The 24844-nt window shown below is 35.1% G+C and overlaps 1 protein-coding gene across 3 annotated transcripts in view; it reads left to right on the forward strand.

The window, feature by feature from the left end:
- LOC144843748 (gephyrin-like) overlaps positions 1-24844 on the forward strand; it is a 150506-nt gene that overhangs the window by 61006 nt on the left and 64656 nt on the right. For all 3 annotated transcript variants that reach the window (XM_078700676.1, XM_078700677.1, XM_078700678.1), the window contains one exon: positions 2263-2391. In XM_078700676.1, the coding sequence (XP_078556802.1) occupies positions 2263-2391 (129 nt within the window). The remainder of the gene's footprint in view (positions 1-2262; positions 2392-24844) is intronic.

A 24844-nucleotide genomic window follows, 5' to 3' on the forward strand; every position in this document is an offset into this window, starting at 1 on the left:
GAATTTGGACCATGGTACCAAATGGTCTCAATGGAATTTAATTTAATGGAATGGTCCTTGACCACATATCTATCTGTATATTCATTTTGGTAAAGATCTTGTAATTACTTTTTGAGTAATCCTGCTAACAAACAAACAGACAAACAAACAAACACACGCGTTCGATTACATATACCTCCTTGGCGGAGGTAAACAAACAGCAACACAGGAATATGGGTATGTGATGCCTTTTTAATTCAAAAATGTTTTAGCATGAGTGGAATATTGCATCAATAATACTCTTGTTTATAAATAGGTTCTGTTTATGGCATTTTTTTGGTTAGTGATTTACTGTAATTCTTCAGGTATAAAAATTAATCTAACCGTCTTGTACATAAAATTGTTCCTGCCGAATTTTGGAGGTGGGATTACACTGTACCCACCCTGTGCATGAACCTAAAATGAAGATTTTTCTGAACAATTTCTCTACAATCTAGTAGCCTATTCAAAGCTCTGTCTACACTATCAAACGTTATGTGTCAAAAAAAAAAGTGATGTGCCCAAATATGGACATGATGATGTCATATCACTACCATATTTGACCATATAACTACCATACATGGACACATCAAATTTTTTTGTCACATAAAGTTTGATAGAGTATAAAAGGCTTAAAGCTTTACCCGAGCATACAAATTGATAGGATTATCAAAGAAGTATTTAGACACAAATTTATAATCATATTTTTTCATTAAAATTTAATGTTAAAATACAAATACCTTATAAAAAAAACAACAACAAAAATATTATGCAAATACAACTTAACAGTGTGAGACAAATAACTGATGCAAATTTATTCGTTAGGCGAAGTTGTCCGGGTGGGAGTTGTTCTAAGGGGGTAGTTGTCCTAGAGGGTAGTTGTCCTAGTGGGTAATTGTCCGGGTGGTAGTTGTCCTAGAGGGGTCATTGTCCGGGTGGTAGTTTTCCGGGTGGTAATTGTCTAGGGGGTAGTTGTCCGGATACGCCTCCTTCATCGGGATCAAGCCTTCTTTCAATGTTACTTTGTCATATTATGTATCACCTTTTATTTTGTTACCATGACATTGAAAGGAAATAAATGTTTAAATGCAAAATTAGTCTAAATAAAATGCCAGTATATTTGGAAATAATATTGGATATATATTCTGTGTGATTAAACCATGTTAGTGTTTCATCTATAATTATGCCTAAAAATTTAGTATGGGAGACCTGTGAAATAGTAGTATTGTCAATCATAATTTGAATATTGTGATTTTGTCATCTACTATGCTTATTTTTAAACATAATGTAATTTGTTTTAAGTGTATTGAGTGATAATTTATTAGATTTGAGCCAGGAGGAAACTTTATTTAGTTCTTGATTTACTGTCGTGATGAGTTTGATATTTTTATCGGAAACTACTATGTTGGTGTCATCGGCATATAAATAAAATGAGAAATTATCGGAAATAAAAACAATATCGTTTAAATAAATTATAAATAATAATGAACCCAAAATGGACCCTTGTGGAACCCCGCATCGAATTATACTAGTTATTGATTTATGATTGTTATACACGGTGAATTGGGATCTGTTTGTTAAATAACTCTTGAACCACTCATAGGCGATCCCTCTAACACCATAATGATAAAGTTTTTTAAGAAGAATTTGAGGTTCGACTTTTGCTATATAACTCCATTTCCAATCGTTATTGGTCCAGTAAGCTGATTTTGCTTCGCATTTCTTCGACAAGTTGCGGAATGATGCAATTGTTGACGTCATGAATATCTGATAGAAGGTTTTTTAGTTGAATATCCATTTCCTTGACTTCACTTTTTATCTTCTTGCGAAGAGTCAGTTACTCAATGATAAATCTATTCATCTTACAGTATAGTGGCATATTGCTTTAGGCCTGTTGAATGAATAAAATAAACATGACTAATTAACAAACTTACAAGAACACTTTAAAAGTATTAACAAGCAATTCTACATGTCATCTATTCTGACAAACTATGAGCATGGCTTTCCTTGCCCGACACTACTGAAGCACTCCTATGGGAGGACCAGAAGGCCAAAACACATACGAATCTTCTTACTCAGGTTCTAGACTAATAATAAAAATATGATAAAATTAGTAAAATGCAGACAGTACGACACCAAAATGATAAAATATAAATGTAATAATGAATAAAATAATATAAATTAATCAATTGTGCATGTTAGCCATCTTAACCAACATACTGTTTCTATATTTTTGTCATATAGATCATGATGTTACAAAAATAGCGAGAAGAATGCGTTTTTCTTCCTATCCAATGATTAGTTTTGAAGATGCTTTAGCAGTAGTTACAGATAATGCTTACAAAATGGAAACAGAAGTTACTAATTTGCAAGGTATCATTTTTAACTTTTATTCAAATTTAAGTTTAAGATGGTCCTCGGAATGTTTAATAATGACTCTGTAAACTTGAGCCTCACAGTTTGTAGAAGGGTGTTCTGATCCACGTTTTTGCCAATTTTTGGATATCATATGTACTTTATAATTGTATAATTTGCAATGATGTAGTACATGGACATTGTTTCTATATGCTAATTGACTATGATTTTTTTTTAGGAGATCAAAACATAAAAAAAAATAATAAGTTACTTAAACTTCTAGAAAAGCCAAATACAGCAGCTGTGTTTAAGCCTCTTTCCAGTTGACGTTATTCAATGCTATCATCGTTGATCGTTAAAAGTTCAACGACAAACGTTTAAAAAAGATCAATTGAAATACAGTAATAACAATCGCGCAACAATTTCATTTATATAAGTGTTGAACGTTACAGTTGAAACTCCTGTCTCTAAACAGAGACCATGGGTTAGAATGTAAATGATACATGGACTTCTATTTTTAACGCCATTCATATAACGAACACCTTGGTATTTTAATCTGTGGATTACGTTACCATTTGCATAAGCCGATCCAGTCTTACACCGTACGAGTTAAGCTGTTTAACCCGATTATAGCTATTAAAAACAATTATTGTAGAAGGAGATTGGTATATTCATATTATTGTACTTATGTTTTGATTTTGGAATGCTATTTCATTCCCTTTACTCAAATTATATTATTTATGTATTGTTTATATATTGATTATGTTTGTTTTATAATTAGCATATAGTTTACAGTGCATTGTACTCCACACACAATACAAAGACGATAGAATGTTATGTAGTTGAATATAATTGTGCCCATGAATGTATGAACCCACTTTCTAAACCATTGAGAAAAAGGTTATGCGCGATTTACTGAAATTTGTACTTAATACGAATTCGAATAAAACTTCACGTCCTATAAAAACCTATGTCTTCAAAATGTATACATACAAATGCTCTTGCAATTGCCCAGATGGCTCTCGAATACAGGAACTTTGATGTAAATAAATAGAAATTGTAAAAATGTACACCGAGCGAATGAATACAAAAACGATGTAATTCCGTAGCCAAATATTTTATTTTTTTCATCAAGACCAACAGCAACAAAAGCTGCCACTTAAAGGTATGAAACAGAAAACAGATACAATAAATACAATATGAAGCAAACTTAAATAAAAATATGTTAAATAGTAAAAATTAACCTATAATTGAGCACAATTATACAATGAGTCTTAAAGCTCAGGTACAGGCATGAATTTTAAATATAATATTTGGTTAATTGTACATAAATCAAATATTTGTAACAGAAATCAAGATGAAAAAACATGAATTTCCCTTAATATGGTCAAATACAAAATTTGGCAAAATTCTTCCATAAAAACCAGGAAGACTTTTTTTCAGTAGTTAGGTAGTTAACCTAATGTAATAACATGTCTGGTGACTCCCTAGAAGGTGAAAAAAGATGGTGGATATATACGGTGGATAATTTTTGCTATAGCATGAAAATAAAAATCTGAAGTTGAATAAAAATACCAGAAATGTAATATTCAAGTTATATTACCTATATTTAGTCATCTGATAACATTTTTTACCACACCGTTTATTTTTCATAGCTTTTTAAAATGCCTCTCTATTTACAAAATTTGTGTACAAAAGAATAGAGATTTTACTGTGTAATTTGAACCATCCCCACACTGATAAGAAACTGCTTATTTTCAACAAGCTTGTGTAACACAAATAAAATCCCAAAAATTATGAAACATAGGGGAAACTATAGATCGATAATTATTGGAATGTATTATCAATAGAAATTTTTTGCCCGCACCTGGCCTTTAAATTAATTTTTCATTCATTCTTCATTCTTTATTTAGCCTTTAAAACCGAAATACATTTAAAACATAGGTACCAAAAACAAGACAGGTGGAAATCTAAGGAGGCAAGGATAAGCAAAAGCAATTAAAATCGCTGTAGCTCACAGGCTTGCTTATCCATCCTTAGACATCCAGTACATAAAGATAAATAAAATACACATTAACGATCCAAATATAAATAAATTCTATTTTAGTCACAAAGTATAGCCTATTACTACAGTAGCAAATTATTTTTAATTTAGTAAAATTTCTTTACCCAAGGAATTTAATATTTATAATGTTCTTTCAATTTCATAGCAAATATATTTGTATTGTCAAGAACTACATCGAGTCCTTAATTTCATTTGGTAGATTTGACCATAAGCGTGGAAACTCATTTATAGAGTGTTTTAGTACGTCTGTACGGGCATAGCGGTGTTTAAATGTTAGAACATCTGGGTATCGAGGATTTATATCCGTGTTTGATATAATAGAGCTACATTCAATTTTGCCAGCCAAGCATTTTACTGTAAACAGTACTATGTTTTGTTTTCTTCTATTATCAAGAGTTTTCGTATTTAAACAATTTAATCGGTTCACATAATATGGCATTTCCTGTTTCTTCTGGTGTAGACACATGCGTGTTGCTCTTCTGTGTACTATTTCAATTTTTGAAGAAAGGATTTCCGTATAGGGGTTCCATGAGGGTAGTCCATATTCTAGTGTTGGGAGGTGTTGAATATAAGGCAAACAGGGCTTCAGTTGAACAATGGCCTGCAACATGCCAAAGGAAGCCCCAAAGCTTTGTTGACAATTTCATTCACATGTTCATTCCATTTCAGATCATCAGTTATTGTAAGTCCAAGGTATTTATAGGATGTAACCTTGGAGAGATCTTGATCACCGATGTTATATTTGGGTAGCGCATTTTTCTTTTTCACTGATCTCGTCATATGCATCACTTTTGATTTTTCTGCATTGAAGTCCATATTATTCATAATGCTCCAATTGTATATGTTGTCAAGATCATGTTGCTTGCAGATCTATCTCATCACTAGTAGTAGAGTAAATACTGTTGGGTTATACATACAGTAAGTGTGTCATCAGCGAAAAGTAGCGTTTTGGGTTGAATACCTGTAGCAATGTCATTGATGAACAGGTTGAATAATAAGGGCCCCAGGTACTCCTGATGTACATATGACCACGGCGATGGAGACCCTTTGAAAATCACTCGTTGTTTCCTACAAGTGAGAAATGACCAAATCCACTGCCATAGTTGTCCACTGATGTTGGAATTTGAGGCCAACTTTTGCAGCAGAATGTCATGCGGGAGCAGGTCAAAGGCCTTTTTGAAGTCTATAAAGATCAAGTCAATTCTGGGAGGTGATCGCTAATATCTAGGATTTTAGCCCAGTCATTTACAGCATTAGCTAGCTGTGTTGTACAAGAGTTCTTGCTGACAAAACCATGTTGATTTTCATTTCGCAAGTTGTAGTTATCCAGGTGCTCGTTTATTTTGTCTGCTATGAGTCGTTCTAAGATTTTGCAAGCAACGGTTGTCAGTGCAATAGGTCTATAGTTCTTGAGAACCGGAGAACCGGATTTGTAGATAGGTGTCAGGTTTGCTAGTTTCCACTGACTCGGAAGCTTTCCCGTATTAAGGGAAGTTCTCATTACATTCAAGAGTGGCGGAGAAATTACCTGTCCGGCAAGCTTTAGAACACGAGGTGATAAAGCATCAGGTCCAGCAGTTTTGATTGGGTTAAGTTTGGAAAGCAATTTCGAGAGTTTATCAGTCAAGTTGAATTTCATGTAGTGCTGAAATAGGTAGATGACAGGCTGGAGGACTGTCAGGTATAGTTCTACATTCAGCATGAACAGAAGCAAAGTATTTATTAAAAAACTCTGCAATCTGCACTGGTTCATGAACAGATTCCCCAGCATAGTTGAATGTAGAGGGACACTTGGACTTTTTCTTGTCCCTAACAAAGGACCAAAAGCTGCATTTATTGTCCTCCTTGGCAAATAGGTTGTTTACATAATTCGTGTAAGCTTTCTTCAAAAAGTTTTTTACTTCATTATGGATTCTTTTGTAGTTTTCCCATGGTTCATTCGTTCCAGTTCGTCTAGCTTTTTTAAATACTTTGTGTTTCATATTTTATAAGTTTCTTGATTTCTCTGTTAATCCACGACGATCTACGTTTGCAGCGCTTAAGCCTGTTTTCCTGTCGATCCTTAAGTTGCGTTGAGTTGACAGATTCAACGATTTGACAGGAAAAGGGGGTAAAAATTAACGTTTAAAATCGTTAAAATCGTAAATCGTTAAAGTTGAACTCTGTTCAACTTTAATGATTACGATCGTTACTATCGTTAAAACTGACCAATCAAATGGTCCACAAATTACGTCATTGCAGTTTGTGAAAAAATAGGTACGCGCTGACAATTCTTGAATTTTTACAATGCGACAATGTTTTTCACCTTTTTTGTACACTTTTAAGGTCTGATATTTTAAAACAACAAATGTAAGTCAAATTAAATTACAATACAATATCAAAATAATTTAATTTAATGTTTGTCTTTAGTGTAAGCCTAGAATAAGATATCAGCGAAAGCTAAGGCTTGGTTATAATAGTGGCATGCAAAATTAAAGTTATATAAAAGAAAAAAACATGATTATACATAATATAAGCAAAAATTGAGTTAGCCAAAACCATTGACTCTGAAGTGTAACCTTATCACTTTCACTCTCTCTCTTCTCTCTCTTAAAAAAAATTTGAAATTAAAAATGAATTTGGTAGAAAATTTCCGGAATTTATAAAAAAATTTGGAAAAAAAAATGTATAAAAAACAAAAGTGTTCTTCAAGATCGACATAATTGTGGCTCCGTTGCTTTGGAGGCATGCTACACTCGGATTACCGAAATAAAGACATCACAACGGTGGGGTTTCCCTAAAGAACATTGGTCAGGAAGGCAACTCTTGTTAATTATGCACTCTAATCTATAATAACGGGATTCGCGTAAATCAAACAAAAATGAACATACATCAAATCGTGCGACAAGTTATCGCATTCTATTAGCCTTCAAACATAAATCAATCAAATTAAAACATAAAACTCAAGAAAACTGTGGCTGATTAGCCTAAAATCAATAATTAACTCAAAATATCAAACTTAATCACTTAAAACTTTAAAGAAACAAATGTGTGTGTCCCGTTGACACAAACTTAACCACAATATATCGTTATCATCACAACTTTATCGATTTAAGCATTTATATTCACAGGTAATTATGATTTCAATCGGTCGACAAATTCGAATTTTGTACTCAATGTCAAAAAAACAATTAAAAGTACTAAAAAACTCTCCTGTTCTTGTATATAAATTAATTAATGCTTGAGATTAACGACTCAAAGGTTAAACAAAATATTTGTTACAAAATGATTGTCGTTCTTTTCAATATCTCAATATATCGATCATTCAAAATTAATCATTATCAAACTCGTTACACAATCAATACTTAATCATAAATTCAATTCTCCTTTAACTGAAGTCACATCATTACTAAACAATTCAAATCCGTAGACTATGCTATCATTAATTTAGCAAATGTCGTAATTAAAAAAAATTCTTGCAAAAAATTAAATCAGTAACTTGTTGCATTATACAAACGTTTTATGAATCGTTTTGGCGATCCACTTATCGGTATCTGTTTATCATTAATATTCTCTTTAATCAATTTATCTGTATCGTTATATCTGTCAATATTCCACCAAAATTTGCAAACATTGGATTCGTGTTTTGTTTTATCGGTGTTGCGTTTGGCTGAAGTCGGTTTAGAATACGAAACTAAAACTTGGAAATGTCCTGCTTTAAATCTACCTCGGTTTAATGTCATATTTGAATCATTAGGTGCTGTCATAATTAAATTAGTCTGTTCCTTAATTTGTTCTTCCTTCATTTGGAATGGGGCTGCTAATCCCATGTTATTCTCTACACAGTCAATGTAAGGTTGCAAGTTAAGGGGTTCTACTTTAGTTGGGTGTGTAAAGGTATCTGATTGCAATTGGGTGGGTGTCTTATCATGTTCGTCGACAAATTCAACATTGGTTTCGTCATTTACTACATTAATGGTATTCTGAATTTTCTCATTATTATCAGTGGGTTCATTCAACAATTGTTTAAGTTTTTGGAGATGTGTAAAATTTTTGCGCTCTTTAGGTGTTCTCATAAAACAAGGTTTCAGTCTGTTATAATTGAATACGTCGCGAAGTATTTCTCCTTTAATCGTTGCTAGGATGTAGTGTGTTCTGTCTAGTACTTCATGAATTACTAATGGTCCGACCCATTCTGCGGCGATTTTCTTTGAATTTGCCGTTAGTGATGATGATGTTGGCTTGTATAGATATACGAGTTGTCCTACTGAGTAAATTGGACTTTTTTCTAAGCGTTGGGAAATTTTCGAGTTTTGGACGTTTTGTTGTGTTCGCTGTAATTGTAGCATTGTCTGTGAAATGTTTTGAAATTTCTTCTTGAGGTGTTCAAAGTTCATAGGAATGAGAAAATCCTGAAACGGGGTTAAATGCTAATGAAGTCAAACTTGGAGGTTGGCGGCCAAAAACTAATCCGTAAGGGGAGTGGTTTCCTAGATGTGGGGATGAGAAAGAATTATAAGCATAACATGTTGTTGATACAAATCTAACCCAATCTGTTCCGAATTGGTTAAGGTTATAATAATAATAAAAACTTTATTTAATCACGGTAACACTTGTTCACCTCAATGGTGTTTTTAGACAAGGCCGTAAGACATTATACACTATTTAGCAATTAAACAATTAACAACAAGAGTTTATCTTGACAATGACAATGAAACTTAATACTAAAGATATTAATTAAATTATTAATAAGGATTTAACCAAAAACTGAAAATCTTAATTTACACATCTACATTAATATTAAATTACAGTATTAAAACAAATTAGAATTTAAAAATTGTAAAATCCAAATCGTACAAAAGAGTGAACACCAAGATTAACATTAAGAAAGTAATTACTTACAAATAAATGCTCTAACATATTAACCTTATTGAATTGAAAATCTTAAATACATTTCTGACATCATATAATTTAAACTATAGTATATTTAAATATAATATTAATCATACATTTTTTAATTTTAATTTAAAATTAAAAGATGTTTTTACATTTTTTATGTCATCACTTAGTTCATTCCATAATTTAGCACCTCTATAAGACAGGCTCCGTTTTTTATAGTCCGTTCTAGGTTTAGGTAGCATTAATTGATCTTGAGATCTTGTGTCATAATGATTTTCTTTGATATGAAATCTGTTTATTAGGTAAGTTGGTGCTAAATTATTGGTAATTTTGTAGTAACAGGTCCGATACGGTGCGGATATGACGTTCAACTTGTAAACTACCGTGATTATGGACTCTGATGATTTTCCTATTAATGTTAAGGGTTTTACGAGTGTTAAGAGTGTTAATAATTTTCCTGTAAGGGAGGTGGCTGCATCTGAAATAAGACGAGATGGGGGTCCAAAAATACTGATTACCTTTTGTATTAGTGCTTCACAAATAGTTTCGGCATCAATGGATTTCAAAGGTACACAAATCAAAAATCATCACAGACTACCATAATATGTTTAAAACCTGAAGGTGATGTTGGCATACTCTTAAAATCTAGACTGAGTGTATGAAAGGGACGGTAAGTTGCTGGTACTCGATCGTGTAAAGGACGTAATTTATCGGTTTTGGGACGAAATTGTTGACATCTAAGACACGCTTGAGTATAATTGTTGACTTTCTCGAACATAAGGGGCATGTAAAATAATTTCCTAATAGTGAGGTAAGTATGCATCGTACCTTGGTGGCTACTTAACGAATTGTCGTGATACTGAGAAATAATAGTCTCGGCTAAGTTTTCAGGAACAGCTAATTGCAATACAATTCTCCACCTTTATCTTGGAAAAATAAACGGAATAGTAAACCGTTGCACAATATGTACTGCTCTGACTTATTCTGAACTGCACGAGCTGCTTTCTTATCAGCTGGAAGGATATCATGAGCTAACTAATCGTAAACTGGCTTAAAAAATGGTGAAGTTTCTTGTTCAACACGTAATTGTTTAACATCTACTGGGAGGTTATAATCTCTAATTATCTTTCTTTGAATAACATCCATTAATCTATCTAAGTCTTGTTGTTTTGGGATGTGTGCTGATTTAAATTCAGTTATGTAGGTCGCGTGTTTGTTGTCACTGGATTTTTATTAATGACGGGCGTTTGTACTGGTTTGGATTTATGTAGGTCAGGTATATTTATTCCCATTTTCTTAGCGTAAGACCTTGTTACTGGTCTGCTAGTAGATGTCTTTGTAATCGGGTTAAGAGATTCAGTCTCTGTAATATTAAATGCAATGGGTACAACTTGATCAATTTCGAAATCGTCATCACGAGGGGCTCGGGAGAGAAAATCTGCTAAGAATAATTCAGTTCCTTTCTTATAACCAATTTGGAAAATGTATCCGGACAATCGTAATATTAGTTTCTGTAAGCGGGGTGTACATGGCTGATCTTTTGAATTCCAAATTTGTACACTTGCTGAGTGGTCTACGAATGCATCAAATTCGCAGCCCTTTAGTAAGTGTTGAAATGCTGAAACATTAATGTAAAGTTCGAATAACTCTAATTCTGTGACGCTATATCGTTGACAGGCTTGTGGTAAGATTTTGGAATAATAACCTATTATGTGTTCTTTGCCGTTTACTGTTTGTGTTAAATATGAACCTGTTGCGGTTCTTGAAGTGTCGCTATATAGCGTAAATCTACCTTCTTTTCTAGGCATTTGAAGAGTAGGTGGTTTAACCATTAATTGTTTAATTTTGTCAAATGCTTTCTGGTGTTCAGTAGACCAAACAAATTTTCGGCGTTTACTTGCGAGTGTATGTAACAGGCGTAAAATTGATTGTATTTGAGGGAAAAAATGGGATACATAATTTACTGCACCAATAAATCGTTTAGTTTCTTTATGGGTTCGTGGGACTGGCAAATTTCGGATAGCTGCACACCTGTCGCCTAATGGTGTGATACATGCATGTCCTGAAGAATTAATCAGGATGGTGTGTCCCATATATTGCACTTTATTCTTAAATAACTTACATTTCTTTGGACAAATTCTAAAACCATTTGATTGTAGGGTTTGTAAAACGGAAACAAGGTGCTGCTTATGAGCAAATTTGTCTTGGCTAAATAAAATAATATCATCATGATGGGCGATACAGAATTCTCTAGAAATTGGGATTTCATTTAAAATTTCGTCAATCTTTGCTTGAAATATACCTGGCGAAACGTTTAATCCTTGTGCTAATCTCTTATAATAATAATATTTTCCACCGTGATATGAAGCTATACCTGTATATTGTTGGGCATGTTCGGCTAATGGTACACAGTGAAACGCTGATTTCAAATCAATTACGCTAAGAATCTGTGCATTAGCGTTACCTATTGTTTTCAAAGTTTCGGCCAATAAGGGGAATGGGTGATTAATACGTTTTATCCTGGAATTTAGATAGCGAAAGTCTGTGACAACTCTTTTATCTTTCGAATTTTTCTTTGAAACAAGAAGGACAGGGGAAGTATACGATTGGTGTCCTACTGCTAAGATTCCTAGTTTGACTAATTTTTTTCAATTCGGCCTCAATAATATGTTTGTCTTTGTCTGTCGCGAAGTATGGTCAAATAAAAAATGGTTCATCATTAGAGAGGTGTTTATGTCAGCTTTGAAGTTTGGGCAGCTAGATAGTTCACCATATATATCTGTTTTGTTGTAATGTTTTATATAGATCTTCTTTTTCTCTATTTGTTAAAACGCTGTCTGTTAAATCAACTTGTTTGCTGATTTCTTCCTCAGTTAAAGATAGCAATGGGTCTGTACGTTCTAAGTGTGGGTACTTGTTTGCGTTGTCATTGGTCAACTTTAGCCTATCTATTGGTACCTTCTTCTTCCAATTTAGTGCAAACTTCAGACTTGAAGACTATAGCACTTTGGTGGGATGTGGTGCGAGTGAGTTAGTTTTCGTAAAGGACCCCCTTAAATGATTTAAAAGTTGGTGCCTTTACAGTTGATTCTGCTAGGATGTTCCAATCTCTTGACGTTCTGGGAAAGAAGGACATCCGATGATAGTCCCGACTTGAGCGTAGAATACTATATGCTTGGCTGTTTTCTGTGCGAGAAGGGGTAGTGAGGTTTTTGGAGCTTAAGAATTTGTCCATATCAATTGCAACAAGGTTGTGTATCTTGTAGAACACTGATAGTCTTGAGAGTTGACGTCTTTCAGCCAGGGTTTTCCAAGATAGTTCGTGGAGGCTGTACGTTCATATCTACTGAGAGTGAATCTTGCAGCACGGCGTTGAATTTTCTCTACTTTTTTCTTTAGAACATCTGTGTGGGGGTCCCAGACTACACTTCCATATTCCAGGATTGGTCGTACAAGTGATTTGTAGGCTTGTTCTTTTACTTTGGGGTTTTTGATATTTATGTTACGTCTGAGGAAATTCAGTGTGTTATTTGCTTTAGCAGCGACGTTTTCCAAGTGTTTATTCCATCTGAGGTCATTGGAAATTGTTATTCCTAGATACTTTGCGTGGTCTACATGTGCAAGTTGGTGACCATGGAGGGTGTATGGATACTTTATGATGTTTTTCTTTCGTGTGATGGTTATGATTTGGCATTTTTCGGGGTGGAATTCCATCATCCATTTTTTTTCCCAGTGTGATAAGGTATCCAAATCCTTTTGCATCAACTTCGCATCTGCTTCACTACTTATGGTCATGTAGATTAAGGTATCATCAGCAAATAGTCGTGTACAGGATGTTAAATGTTCAGCTATGTCGTTTATGAAGAATAGGAAAAGACACGGTCCTAACACAGAGCCTTGTGGTACGCTGGAGGTAACTGGTACGCTACCAGAAGAAACACCGTCGATCACTACTGATTGTTGCCTGTTGTTGAGGAAGTACCAGCGGAGCTTTTCAGCAAGTCTTAGATGGCCGACTTTGTCGAATGCTTTGGAGAAATCCAGTAGGCATACGTCTGATTGGTACCCATCCTGCATGTTTGTAACAATGTCGTGTACGAATTCTAGAAGCTGTGTTTCACACGATCTTTTACTGCGAAATCCATGCTGTTGGTTGTAGAGGATATCATAGCGGCTTGCATGTGACATTATACTGCTGTAGATTATGTGTTCCATCATTTTTGAGGCTATACATGTGAGACTGATTGGGCGGTAATTTGCTGGGTTGTATTTTTGACCTTTTTTGAAGATCTGGGTGATGTTTGCGTTTTTCCAGTCCTTGGGGACACTGCCTTCACGAAGTGATTTCCTAAATATGATATTGAGAGGATCTGCGATGACATCACTCAATTCTTCTCAGTACTCTTGGGCTGATAGTATCCGGTCCTGGAGCCTTGCTTGGGTTTAGATTTTTAAGTAGTTTGAGTACACCAGGGGTTGAGATATCTATGTTGGGCATACTTGGGTAATTATACAAGGGTTGGCTACTTTCAAAAGTGGATTCCTTTGTGAAGACCGACTGGAATTGATGATTAAGGGCTTTAGCTTTCTGTTTACCATCTGTCATCAGTTTTCCATCTGATTTGATGGGTGAAACACCATTGAAGTCTGATTTCTTGTGTTTGATGAAGGTCCAGAATCTTTTCATACTACTGTAGATATTTATGTCTGAGGATTGTGGAGTGACAATATCTTCTATGTATTGCCAATAGGCTTTGCGCAGGTCACGTTGAACAGACTTTTTTAGGTTCTTAAATCTAATTTCATCTTTAATTTTTCCATGTTTTTTACTGGCTTTGAATGCCCGGTTTCGTCTCCTAATTTTTCTTTTGAGGCCTATGTCTATCCATGGATGCGAGTCTTTGGTTTTTGTAGTTTTGTGGGGGATAAATAGTTTTATACCTTCTAGCAAGCCATCTCTAAAGAGGTTCCATAGCTCATCTGTGGTGATACTAGACTCAGCTTCAACTATGACGTCTGCGAGTTTCTCAGCATGTTGCCGAAGTCCTGCCCATCCTGCTTTTTTATATAGGGGTATTCTTCGGGGAATTTGTTTCTTTCGAGTGGGCTTGATATCCAATTCAGTGTAGACAGCGTTATGATCACTAATACCAGGCATAACTTGTGTTCGGTTAATTTGATTTAGTCTATTGATCAGGAACAGGTCAAGGGTATTGTTTAGTCTGGTCGGTTCTTCAACAGTTTGTGTAAGGCCGTTGTCATCGAGTATGTCTCCAAACTTGCTATGGAGGTTTAGGTAAGGAGTTCTTGGTTTAATTGACTTGGTTGCCCAGTCCCACCCTGGTAAGTTGAAATCACCTCCAACCAGAATGAGATTGTTGACTCGGCTTGAGATCTTTGATAACGCATCATCGAGGTCGTTGAGAGCGGTCTCGTCATTAACCTTAGCTCGGTAACAGCCAGCGATATATAAGGTTTTACACCCTGCAATGTTGATTTTGACCCACACTGTTTCTGAAGTTTCTTTTTCTAGGGATTCTTCTCTGGTACTGATAAAGTCACTATTGACTGCAACGAGTACGCCACCACCTGTGGTGTTTCGGTCGTTCCTATATACTGTGTATTTAGTGCTGAAGTACTCGGAGTTACAAACACTGCTATTAAACCAAGTTTCGGTTGCTATAATGACATCAGGTTTGGTGCTGTCAACTAGGTTGTAAAATTGTGGTTTTTTATTAATTAGGGATTGGCAATTTACGTTTACTATTCGTAACGGGCGTGGTCCAGAGACCGATCATGGTTTAGGTTTAGTTGGCGATGAAGTTGCTTTGGGGTTTTCGAAATCTATAGATGCTTGGGAGTCTAGGCTCAAGTCTCCTAGTACGCTAAAACTATTTTGAGTTTCTACATCATGGAGGTCAAACAAAGTGCTGCTATAGTTAGGTGCGTCACAGATTAGGCAGGTCCATACAACGCTTGATCCTCCCAATCTAACGTAAGATGTTTCACTAACATTTTGGCAGTCAATATGATACCAAGTCTCACAGTCTTCGCACATTATGCCTTTATCATCCCAGGTGACCAGCTCTTTGCAGGTTGCACACAGATATGCAGTAGAGTGTTGGGTGGTACATGAACTACAATCACTACTGTTTTCAATGGCGGGACCAGGATTGATCTCAATATCGCCGCACAGGAGTAAGAAATATGCAAGGATGCTAGGTCGTTTATACTTGCTGTTGTAATATAATAGGTATTTGTTTAGACTAAAATAGTTCTTTTCCTTTGATTTGACGATTTCCCTCTGATAGGGATATTCTGGCAATGAGGCGTTGACAATGATAAGGAAGTGATACCCACTTGATATGTTGGAGGTCCTCTGTTGGGCTAGGTTTGTTTGTCCTACCTTCCGTTGATAGGCCTAGGCCTAGGCTCTGGATGAAATTTCCGGTTGTTCTGAGTACGGCAAACACGAGAATAGCAAGGTGAATATTGAAAGTAGACATTTAATGTTGGATGAGGCTAATCAGCAATGCACAATAGTTCCACAAAATAATCTTGCAACATCAAAAACGAACTGAATTTCCGACGAAAGAATTAAAAAATTTCCGACAAAAGAATTTAAAAATGGCCGCCAAAAACGCGCAAAATTTACAGGCAGCTTCACAGACAGTACTCGAATCACAAAAACGTTGATCACAAATTCACCAAAAAGTCACATATAAAACAACATCAGGAACATCAAAAAGCACCAAGTATAACACCAAGAAGTAAAATAATTGATTATATTAAGACAGGAGCACCCAAATCGTAAATTAAATGGTTAAAATAGAGCGATCATTAAGATTGCGGAGAGCAAAAAAAAAAAAAAACATGTCCACTCGCGTCCACCACAACACCTGTTAGGTCGTTAGTAACTGTTACTAACATATCCGATGGACAAAGTTTAGAAATATGGGTAGTTGCATGTAGAACAACATCGGAATTGCGTACAAAGGCGGGAACCCTTCCTTTTATTTTAACTGTTTTAGTATCACCTGGTTTAAGAAAAGCTAAAAATCTTTGGTCTAATGCGAAAAGTATTTTCTTTAAAATTTAAAGTACCGTCGAGTTCAGACAATGTTTCGGTTCCAAGTATCAGGCCAAAATTTTTAACGATTAACGCAGAAATTTTAAATTTGTGTCCTTGGATAAATAATTTGAATTGCACTAAGTGGTTGGCATATATTAGAAGTCACCGTTACCTAATACCTATGGTGGGGGATAATTTCCGTGAGAACGGTTTCTTTGTTGGCAGTGCCTTTGTATGTGGCCTGGCTTCCCGCAGAAATAACAGGTTGGGGGAGGTTGTCTATATCTTGGGGTAGGTTGTCTATATCTTGGGGTAGGTGGGGTCTGGAATCGGGGTTTGTAGGGACTCTGGACTCGGTTTCGTCTTGGGGTATAATTTCGACTGGGGGAATGTGAGCATCGAGCATCGTGATTAAGGGATTGTTTTGTTGTGGCTATGTCTACTTTAAGAGAATTTATTTCATGTTGGAGCGATTCAAGACTATTATTTGTTTCCTTGTTGATGTTGAATGAAACTTCCTGTGGGGAATCATCCACGGAAAGATCAAAGTAATTTTGTGCACTATTTACGATATTATCAAGTGTGGCATCGATTGGGGTGGACATGGCTACAGCTGCTCTACATTTGGGTGGGAGGGTCGAAATAAATTTATTTTTTATCTGCTGGTCAGCGTAGCCTATTCTGTCTGCGGCTTGTTTGATTCTGGTTAAGTGTTTTTCGGCGTTGTCGCCAGTGTTGTAAGTAATCGAATCGTATTCTCTTATGTGGGCATAGATTGATTTGTTTTTACTAAACCTGTTAATGAATTGGGTTTTCAAGGATTCTAGGGAATCGAACTGCTTCCCTTCGATCCAGAGTCTAGCTTGGCCCTGAAGGCTACGTTTGAAAATACTTATGACATTAAGTAATTGGGCATTATTTCCAGGGTTTTCTAAAGTGTGGGCCTCAAGGTAGTCGGTAAATGATAAATAGTGTGCACTACATTGGTCGTGATCGGTGATGGAACCGTCGTATCTTTTGGGAAGGAAATCTGTTTGTCTTAGATGGGGAACGGGATGAGGTTGGACAGGCTCATTTACAATTACTTCGTTATCAACAACGTCAACCATACTTTATAATTTTATTAATCACATATCAAAGACAATTTAGTGTATATATATGTAAACTCTCACTTCTCAATCAAGGTTACAATTCAAAATCAAAATGGCTTTGACTTACCCCAATGCTTCGGATCCAATTAGAAATGAATTAAAGGAAATGCAAAAAGTGTTCAACAATGTTCAAATGTTCAAACAACGAATTCAAGAAATGCGAAAGGTGTTCATCAATGTTCAAAATGGTCAAAGTTCAAAATTTAAAAAAAATAAATGTTAAAAAAAAAACGTTCGAAAAAAAACACCGGCGTAAGGTTGAAAGTGTCCAAACGAAACAGTTCTTGTCCGCTTGCTTCTGTTTTCCGTTTTGATTCTTCTTGTGTCTTCCTTGATTATCTTCTTTGTCTTCATCCAACGGTTATACGAAATTTAAAAATTCTGCTTGTCTCGATCCAGTTAAAATTGATTGATCTTATCTGGTTGGTCCTAAGTTGATCCAGGGGTGTTTAAGTGGGAGTGATTGATCTTATCTGGGGAGGTTACAATGATGAATTGGCCCTGTCCATGAAAGCAGACCAGGGTGCTAGGTGTAGAAGTGTCTGAAGGTGCTGTACATCATCTTTCTAATTGAAGAAATGAACGAAATGTTGAAGGCTGAGGTAGTGGATACCTTAGTTTAATAGAAAATGAGACTGCGTGATGATCACTGTCAACAGGCGATGCTACAACGTCAACCTTCTCTGTGTTCTGGACAGTTGGTAAAGATTAGATCAATTGTTGTGCCCATTGATATGTTATGCGTCAATGGTCTAGTGTTTTCAGTGACGATTTGAGTTATATCAAGTTCATTCGTTATTATTGAATTTCTAAGGTTATAATCCTTTGACCAGTCAATATTGAAGTCTCCTAGCAGCATGAAGCTATCATAATCTGTAATGGTTGGATTTTATCACAGGTTTCTTGAAACTTTTCGAAAAAGGAAGTTCCAGAGTTTGGTGGATACATAAGAGATAAAAGCATCTTCATGTTTTTCATATTTAAAGAAAATGTTAGCAGTTCAAGGTCAGATTTTAAGTCATCAACATAAATAGGAGAAAGTGTGTCCTTTGCAAGGACCGTAACACCTCCACCAATTGTGTCTGTATGTCTATCAAGCCGTAATGAAGAGAATCCAGGATAGTTTGCAATAGATCTGTGTCATTCTGGGAAAACCATGTTTCTGTAATAAACATTACATCCACATTTGTACTTTCAATGAATGTAATTAATTATATTTGTTTGTTTCTAATGCTTCTAGCAATGGCATTAAACATGACATACTTCAGTTCATTTCCCTGATGTCCAGGCATCTTGAAATGTCTTGTTTCCTTCAGCTTCAGAATAAATGCCAACAATAGTAGAAAACAGATACAAAACCAAGCCACTTGGAAGCAATATGTTCCTACTGCAACTTCCTGTCAACATGCATACTCCTGAATCAAAAGGCTGCCAGCCCTAGTAAATAAACAGTTTGGATGAGACGAAGGGTAGCTTGGTGTCCTATAGAACAGTTCCAAAAAATAGCTTGGTAGGCCTAAGAAAATTACAAAATAAGTGCGCAAAATTCAGGAAAACGAAGATTAGAAAAAGTAAAACTCCATTAAGTACTGGTTCCTGAAAGATTATTCTTTTAAATGGAATAAGTTGAGCTGCTGAATTCAAATATAAACTGCAATTAAAAAATCAATTCTAAGGTGCAAAATACACATTAAAAATAATGGTGGTAACTCTAATTTGTATAAGTATTGAAAAAAATATCTACATTTACATTGGACTCACTTAAATAATTATACAAAGAAGGCAAGTGTGTCAACTGAAAAGAGAACAGCAGTCACAACTAAATAAATAATTTACACTCTGGTAAAGAAACATTAAATCAGACACACTTCTTCTAAACTTAAAGACCTAAAGAGGTTCAAGACAATTAACAACATCAAAACGTTTACAAAGAAACCTAACAAACTTATTTTAAACATGTTTGAGCCTTGTGGCGTGATTATCAGAAATTGAATTAAAATTTACAGAGGATAATTCTACATTTGGTCTAACAAGTGTTTTAAACAAATTACCAAGGGGTTTTTGGGTAACTATTTCCCCTACAGTGCCTCCAAATGAAGCCAACCATTCCATTACTCTTACTAACAATGTGGTCAATATGCTTGAAAATAAAAGTTTGGAATCGAACAATATTGCAAGATCCTTATGGTATTGGACTTATCGATACCCATGAATTAGACCACTGCACTAAACCATCCAAATCCTCCTGAAGTAATACTGCATCGTTGTTAGAAGAAATAATACGATATAATTTAACATCATCCGCAAAAAAAAGAAACTTTTATTAATTTATGAATAGTGGTAAAATCAAAATTATTACCATGAGAATTTTAAAATGAAAAATAAACTGTAGTTTATTGCATAGTATTGGCCTGCCACATTCCTGTCTTGTTATTTGATGATGGAGTGTAGTATTTTCATGAATTATAACATTTGTGTCAAACATGGATTTTTTCTTAAGATACGATACGATAGTATTCATTGTCATTTTTACAACTGGGTACAAATGAATTTTGGTTGGTGGTTTACATTTGATTTACATACAATATACAAATATATAAAGAAGAGATCTAACAAAACTTACTACAGTATTAATTACATTAATAGAATTATAAACAAATGATTGTCGGCAATGTGTTTTGATTGAGAGTCTACAAGTTTATTTAGAGGGTGATCAGGATCTGACGAATTTTATTTACAGTTCTTAGGATGTCCCTTTCATGAAGTAAAATAATAGTTCAAGGCTAATGCCCATGATTTTACTGGCCCACTTTACAATTTTAGCTAGTTTTTTTCCCTTTCAGTTAGATTTGAGAACCAGACAATAGAGCCGAATAAAAGAACACTATCAAAAAAATTTCGGAGGAAAAACATTCTCTGACTTGCTCTTTTGGTTATAGATAAAGTGTTGGTTTCCCAATTAAGGTTTTTATCAAGCACAACACCAAGTTACTTAAATTCCTCGACCATTTCAATATTTTGTTAATTGATAGTTATGGCAATTGGAAGTGTTCTTTTGGAGCGTCTAAAGTAAAAAATGATCTCTTTAGTTTTATCTGTATATAAGGTTAGGAAATTATTTCTACACCATGTGGCAAAATCATTTATTGACTGTCTATAGTTTAATTCATTATAATCCCTAAAATTCAATTTTAGACATAGATATACTTTATTGTCACATACTAAATATAAAATGTGAGACTCAGCTCCCCGTTACATTCGTAATAAAAACACATATAAAAACATCAAAACAGAGAGAATAACACCAAAAAGGCCTGTACAGTTCATTAAAAGTAATTACAGTAATTATCTTACAAATTGTTTGTTAAAGAGACGATTTGAAGAGGGAATGAAGGAGTTGTTAAACCTATTTGTTTTTGTCAAAGGATGACCTAGTCTACCAGACCTGCACATAACAAATGAACTATGCAAGGAATGTGCAGAATCAGACATTATGACTTTGGCTTTAGCCAACATCAATTCGTTACACATGCTATCTAAATCCTCAGATCTGGTACCCATAATTTTATTTGCTTTCCTTATAACTCGATAAAGTTTGTATTTGTTCTCTTTGATGAGGCTGTTATACCAGATACTACAACAGAAAGTCATAACTGATTTAACAACAGAGTCATAAAATAATTTCATTATAACTGTATTCACCTTAAAACTTCTCATTTTCCTTAGAAAGTAGAGCCTCTTATTACATTTCACCGTCACAGCTGCGCTATTGCTACTCCAATTTAATTTATCATCCACTAAAGTTACCTAGATATTTATGTTCATTTACCGTTTCGACATAGTCCCCATTTAACAATAAATGCTCATGATTCTGAATCTTACTGAAATCTACAATAATTTCCTTTGTTTTTGATGTATTTAACTGAAGGAAATTGTCTGAGCACCACTTACTAAAAGCATAAGCCAGAGAAGCTGAAGTATCATTATTACGGATAAGGCCCACAAGACATGTATCATCAGCAAATTTAACGTGAAAACATTTTCTATTCCCTATGGGCTGTACAAAATCGTTAGCATACAAAGAATATAGCAGGAGTGAGAGTGAACAACCTTGAGGTGCACCAGTATTACATAGAAGGGGATGATACTTCACCCATAAATTTAACAACTCTATCCTTAAAAAAATCTGCAAATTAAAACAGGGTTAACGTCCATACCACATAGCTTATCAATGAGAAGATGAGTTTGAATAATATTAAATGTTTTCCGGCGCGATACCCCATCTGGTGTGTGAGGGGGAGATATCTATCCCAGTGGGATCCCACTGGGATTTTTCACTCATCCTATAAAATCCCACTGTGTCCGTATAAAATCCCAGTGGGATGGTGCTATCCCACTGGGATAACCATATCCCAGTGGGATCCCACTGGGATCCCACTTCAATTTTTACTAGGGAGGCCCATAAATTTACCTACTGGTGTTACCAAATAATTATACTGGGAGACTGGGAGATTGGAATGTTCCATTCATCGCCAAGCAATACGTTTGTATAAACGTATTAAATTTATCAAAATAGTTTTTTTTATAAAGAATATCGGCTTGTCTTCAACATTATGATGCTGTACTCGAGCAAATTTTCAGCTATTAAAAACAATTATCGTAGAAGGAGATCAGTAAATGCGAAGCATCCTTGTATTATTGTGTGCAGGAATTTTTCAGAAATTTCGTCAATAACTAATTATCTAACTCAACTTAATTAGTAAACAGGGTTATTATTTTGTTATTCTTTATTGACAACTTTGGATAACAGTGTCCAACATGGCACACAAATAGTAGGTGTTACAAGCATGAAAATAGCAATATATAATGTAGATTATATTTTCACTAACTTTAGGAACTTCAGAAACAACAGTAATAAAGGTTCAATAGAAAATAAAACACAAGGCTATGGCAATGTATACAGTATTACAAGTTTGTCATATGTGTGAAGTAAATGGGCATTCACATAATGCGTGAAGCTCGGTTTGCATTTCATCAGGTGGCATGAGAGACCACCGCCCAGTTTCTATTCTAAAAGTTATGCGATATAAGTCGTAAACGTGAGAAAGCTAACTAGTAGGGTAGGAAGGAGGGGTTACCGTGCACCCCCATGATGTATTTTTTTAATGTACATTTTTGTAATCCTGAATATATATAATTACCATTTTTTGATGTTCCCAAGACGAAATATTGTCCCATGGGGTTTTTTGGGGGCCATTTTGGTGGCCATCTTGGATTTATCAAAATCCTAAATATAGACGGTACTTGACAAAGAGTGATCATAGAGGTCTGATTTTGGTCTTAAATTGTTCAGAATATGCACATTTCTATGTACTATAATGAAAAGTTTTCGTTCAAAATGGCCGGAAATGCCACTTTTGACCTTTGACATTGTTTTTACATAAGGGTCATATCTCGGTAACCCCTGGTCATAAAGATTTTATTTTTTTGTCATAAATTGTTCAGAATATCCATATTTATATTAGCTTTAATGAAACATTTTTGAAATTTGGCGGGAAATATCACTTTTGACCTTTGACATTATTGCACGACGATTTTCACAATAATTTTGACTATTTTTGTATTCGTTCTATATCTTGACAACCAGTGGTCATATAGGTTTGATTTTGGTCTTAATTTGTTCAGAATATGCACATTTCTATGTACTATAATGAAAAGTTTTCATTCAAAATGGCCGGAAATGCCACTTTTTGACCTTTGACCTTGTTTTTACATAAGGGTCATATCTCGGTAACCACTGGTCATAAAGATTTTATTTTTGTCATAAATTGTTCAAAATATCCATATTTATATAAGCTTTAATGAAACATATTTTTGAAATTTGGCAGGAAATATCACTTTTGACCTTTGACATTATTGCATTATATGCACTTTCCTATGTAAGCACTCTCCGGTAATTTTGTATCGGCTCTTGACTGCTATCATATGGCTTTAACTGCTTTGGTCAACCTGAGTCGTCAACCTTCTATTGTTGTGCACAGACAGCAGCGCAAGCTTAAGGAAATCAATCACGTTGAGTTCTGTGATGATATTCGTTCATCATCACTGTTACTCAATCCTTCTGACTGCCTAAACACCCTAGTCCAACAATACAATTCTCTTCTTGGAAATCTTCTTGACAAACATGCGCCTGTGGTTGACCGTAAAATCGGAGTGAGAAACATCTAAAGCGTATTGCAGAGAGAAAGTGGAAGAAGTCAAATAGCAGTACTGATAAACAGTCTTATCGTTCCTGTCGTGACTACTCATTACACCTTACTGAAGCAAAGAAACAGTATCACACTACTTGTTTTCAGAAATGCGATCAGCGTAACCTTTTTCATCTCGTCAACGAACTTACAGATCCAGGTGATTTGCCTTCATATGCTGAACCAGATGCCCTCACTGAAGAGTTTGCTGATTTTTTTAGAGATAAAATTCAGAAGGTCAACGACCATATCTTTGTCAGTTCAAGTGTCGATTTACCTCCGGAACCTGCAGTGCACACGATCATGTGACCTTGATCCTCTTCCTACATCCTTGCTGAAAACCCACATAAATGAGCTCATAATGTGTATAACATCCATTACAAAAACCTCATTTTCAACAGGTAAATTGCCATCACACTTAAAGCACGCCATCATCACTCATATAATTAAAAAACCTAAGCTGGATCACAATATACTTGCTAACTACCGGCCGATCTTAAACATTTCCTTTCTTTCCAAGGTGCTTGAAAGAATTGCAAGCATACAGCTTCAGAATTACCTTGCAGAGAATAAACTTATCGGAAACTGCTGGAATACTGCATACAGGGCCAACCACAGTACTGAAACAGCACTAGTCTGTGTGTACAATGATTTGATTAGGGCCATTGATACTGGTCACGAAGTTCTTTTAGTTCTATTGGAATTCTGCTGCTTTTGATACTGTCAACCATTCTCTTCTACTTCATCGTCTCAAATCAATGTATGGTATCTCTGGCAAGGTCCTCACTTGGATTGAGTCGTTTAGTTTCTCGCACATATGCCATTAAAGTGCGTTCCATTTCATCATCACGCAGTTTGTCATGCGGCGTTCCTCAAGGATCCGTTATTGGACCCCTTCTTTTTATCTTATACACCACTCCACTAGAATCATTAATAAATGCACATGGTCTAAACTGCATGCTCTATGCTGACGATACACAGCAGCTGTATTTGGATTTTTCACCCTGTAATCTTCATAATACAATGTCTAAAATCTCTGCATGTTTGAAAGACATAC

The sequence above is a fragment of the Antedon bifida genome, chromosome 5, assembly GCF_963402885.1.
Source record: "Antedon bifida chromosome 5, ecAntBifi1.1, whole genome shotgun sequence".
Classification (NCBI taxonomy): Eukaryota; Metazoa; Echinodermata; class Crinoidea; order Comatulida; family Antedonidae; genus Antedon; species Antedon bifida.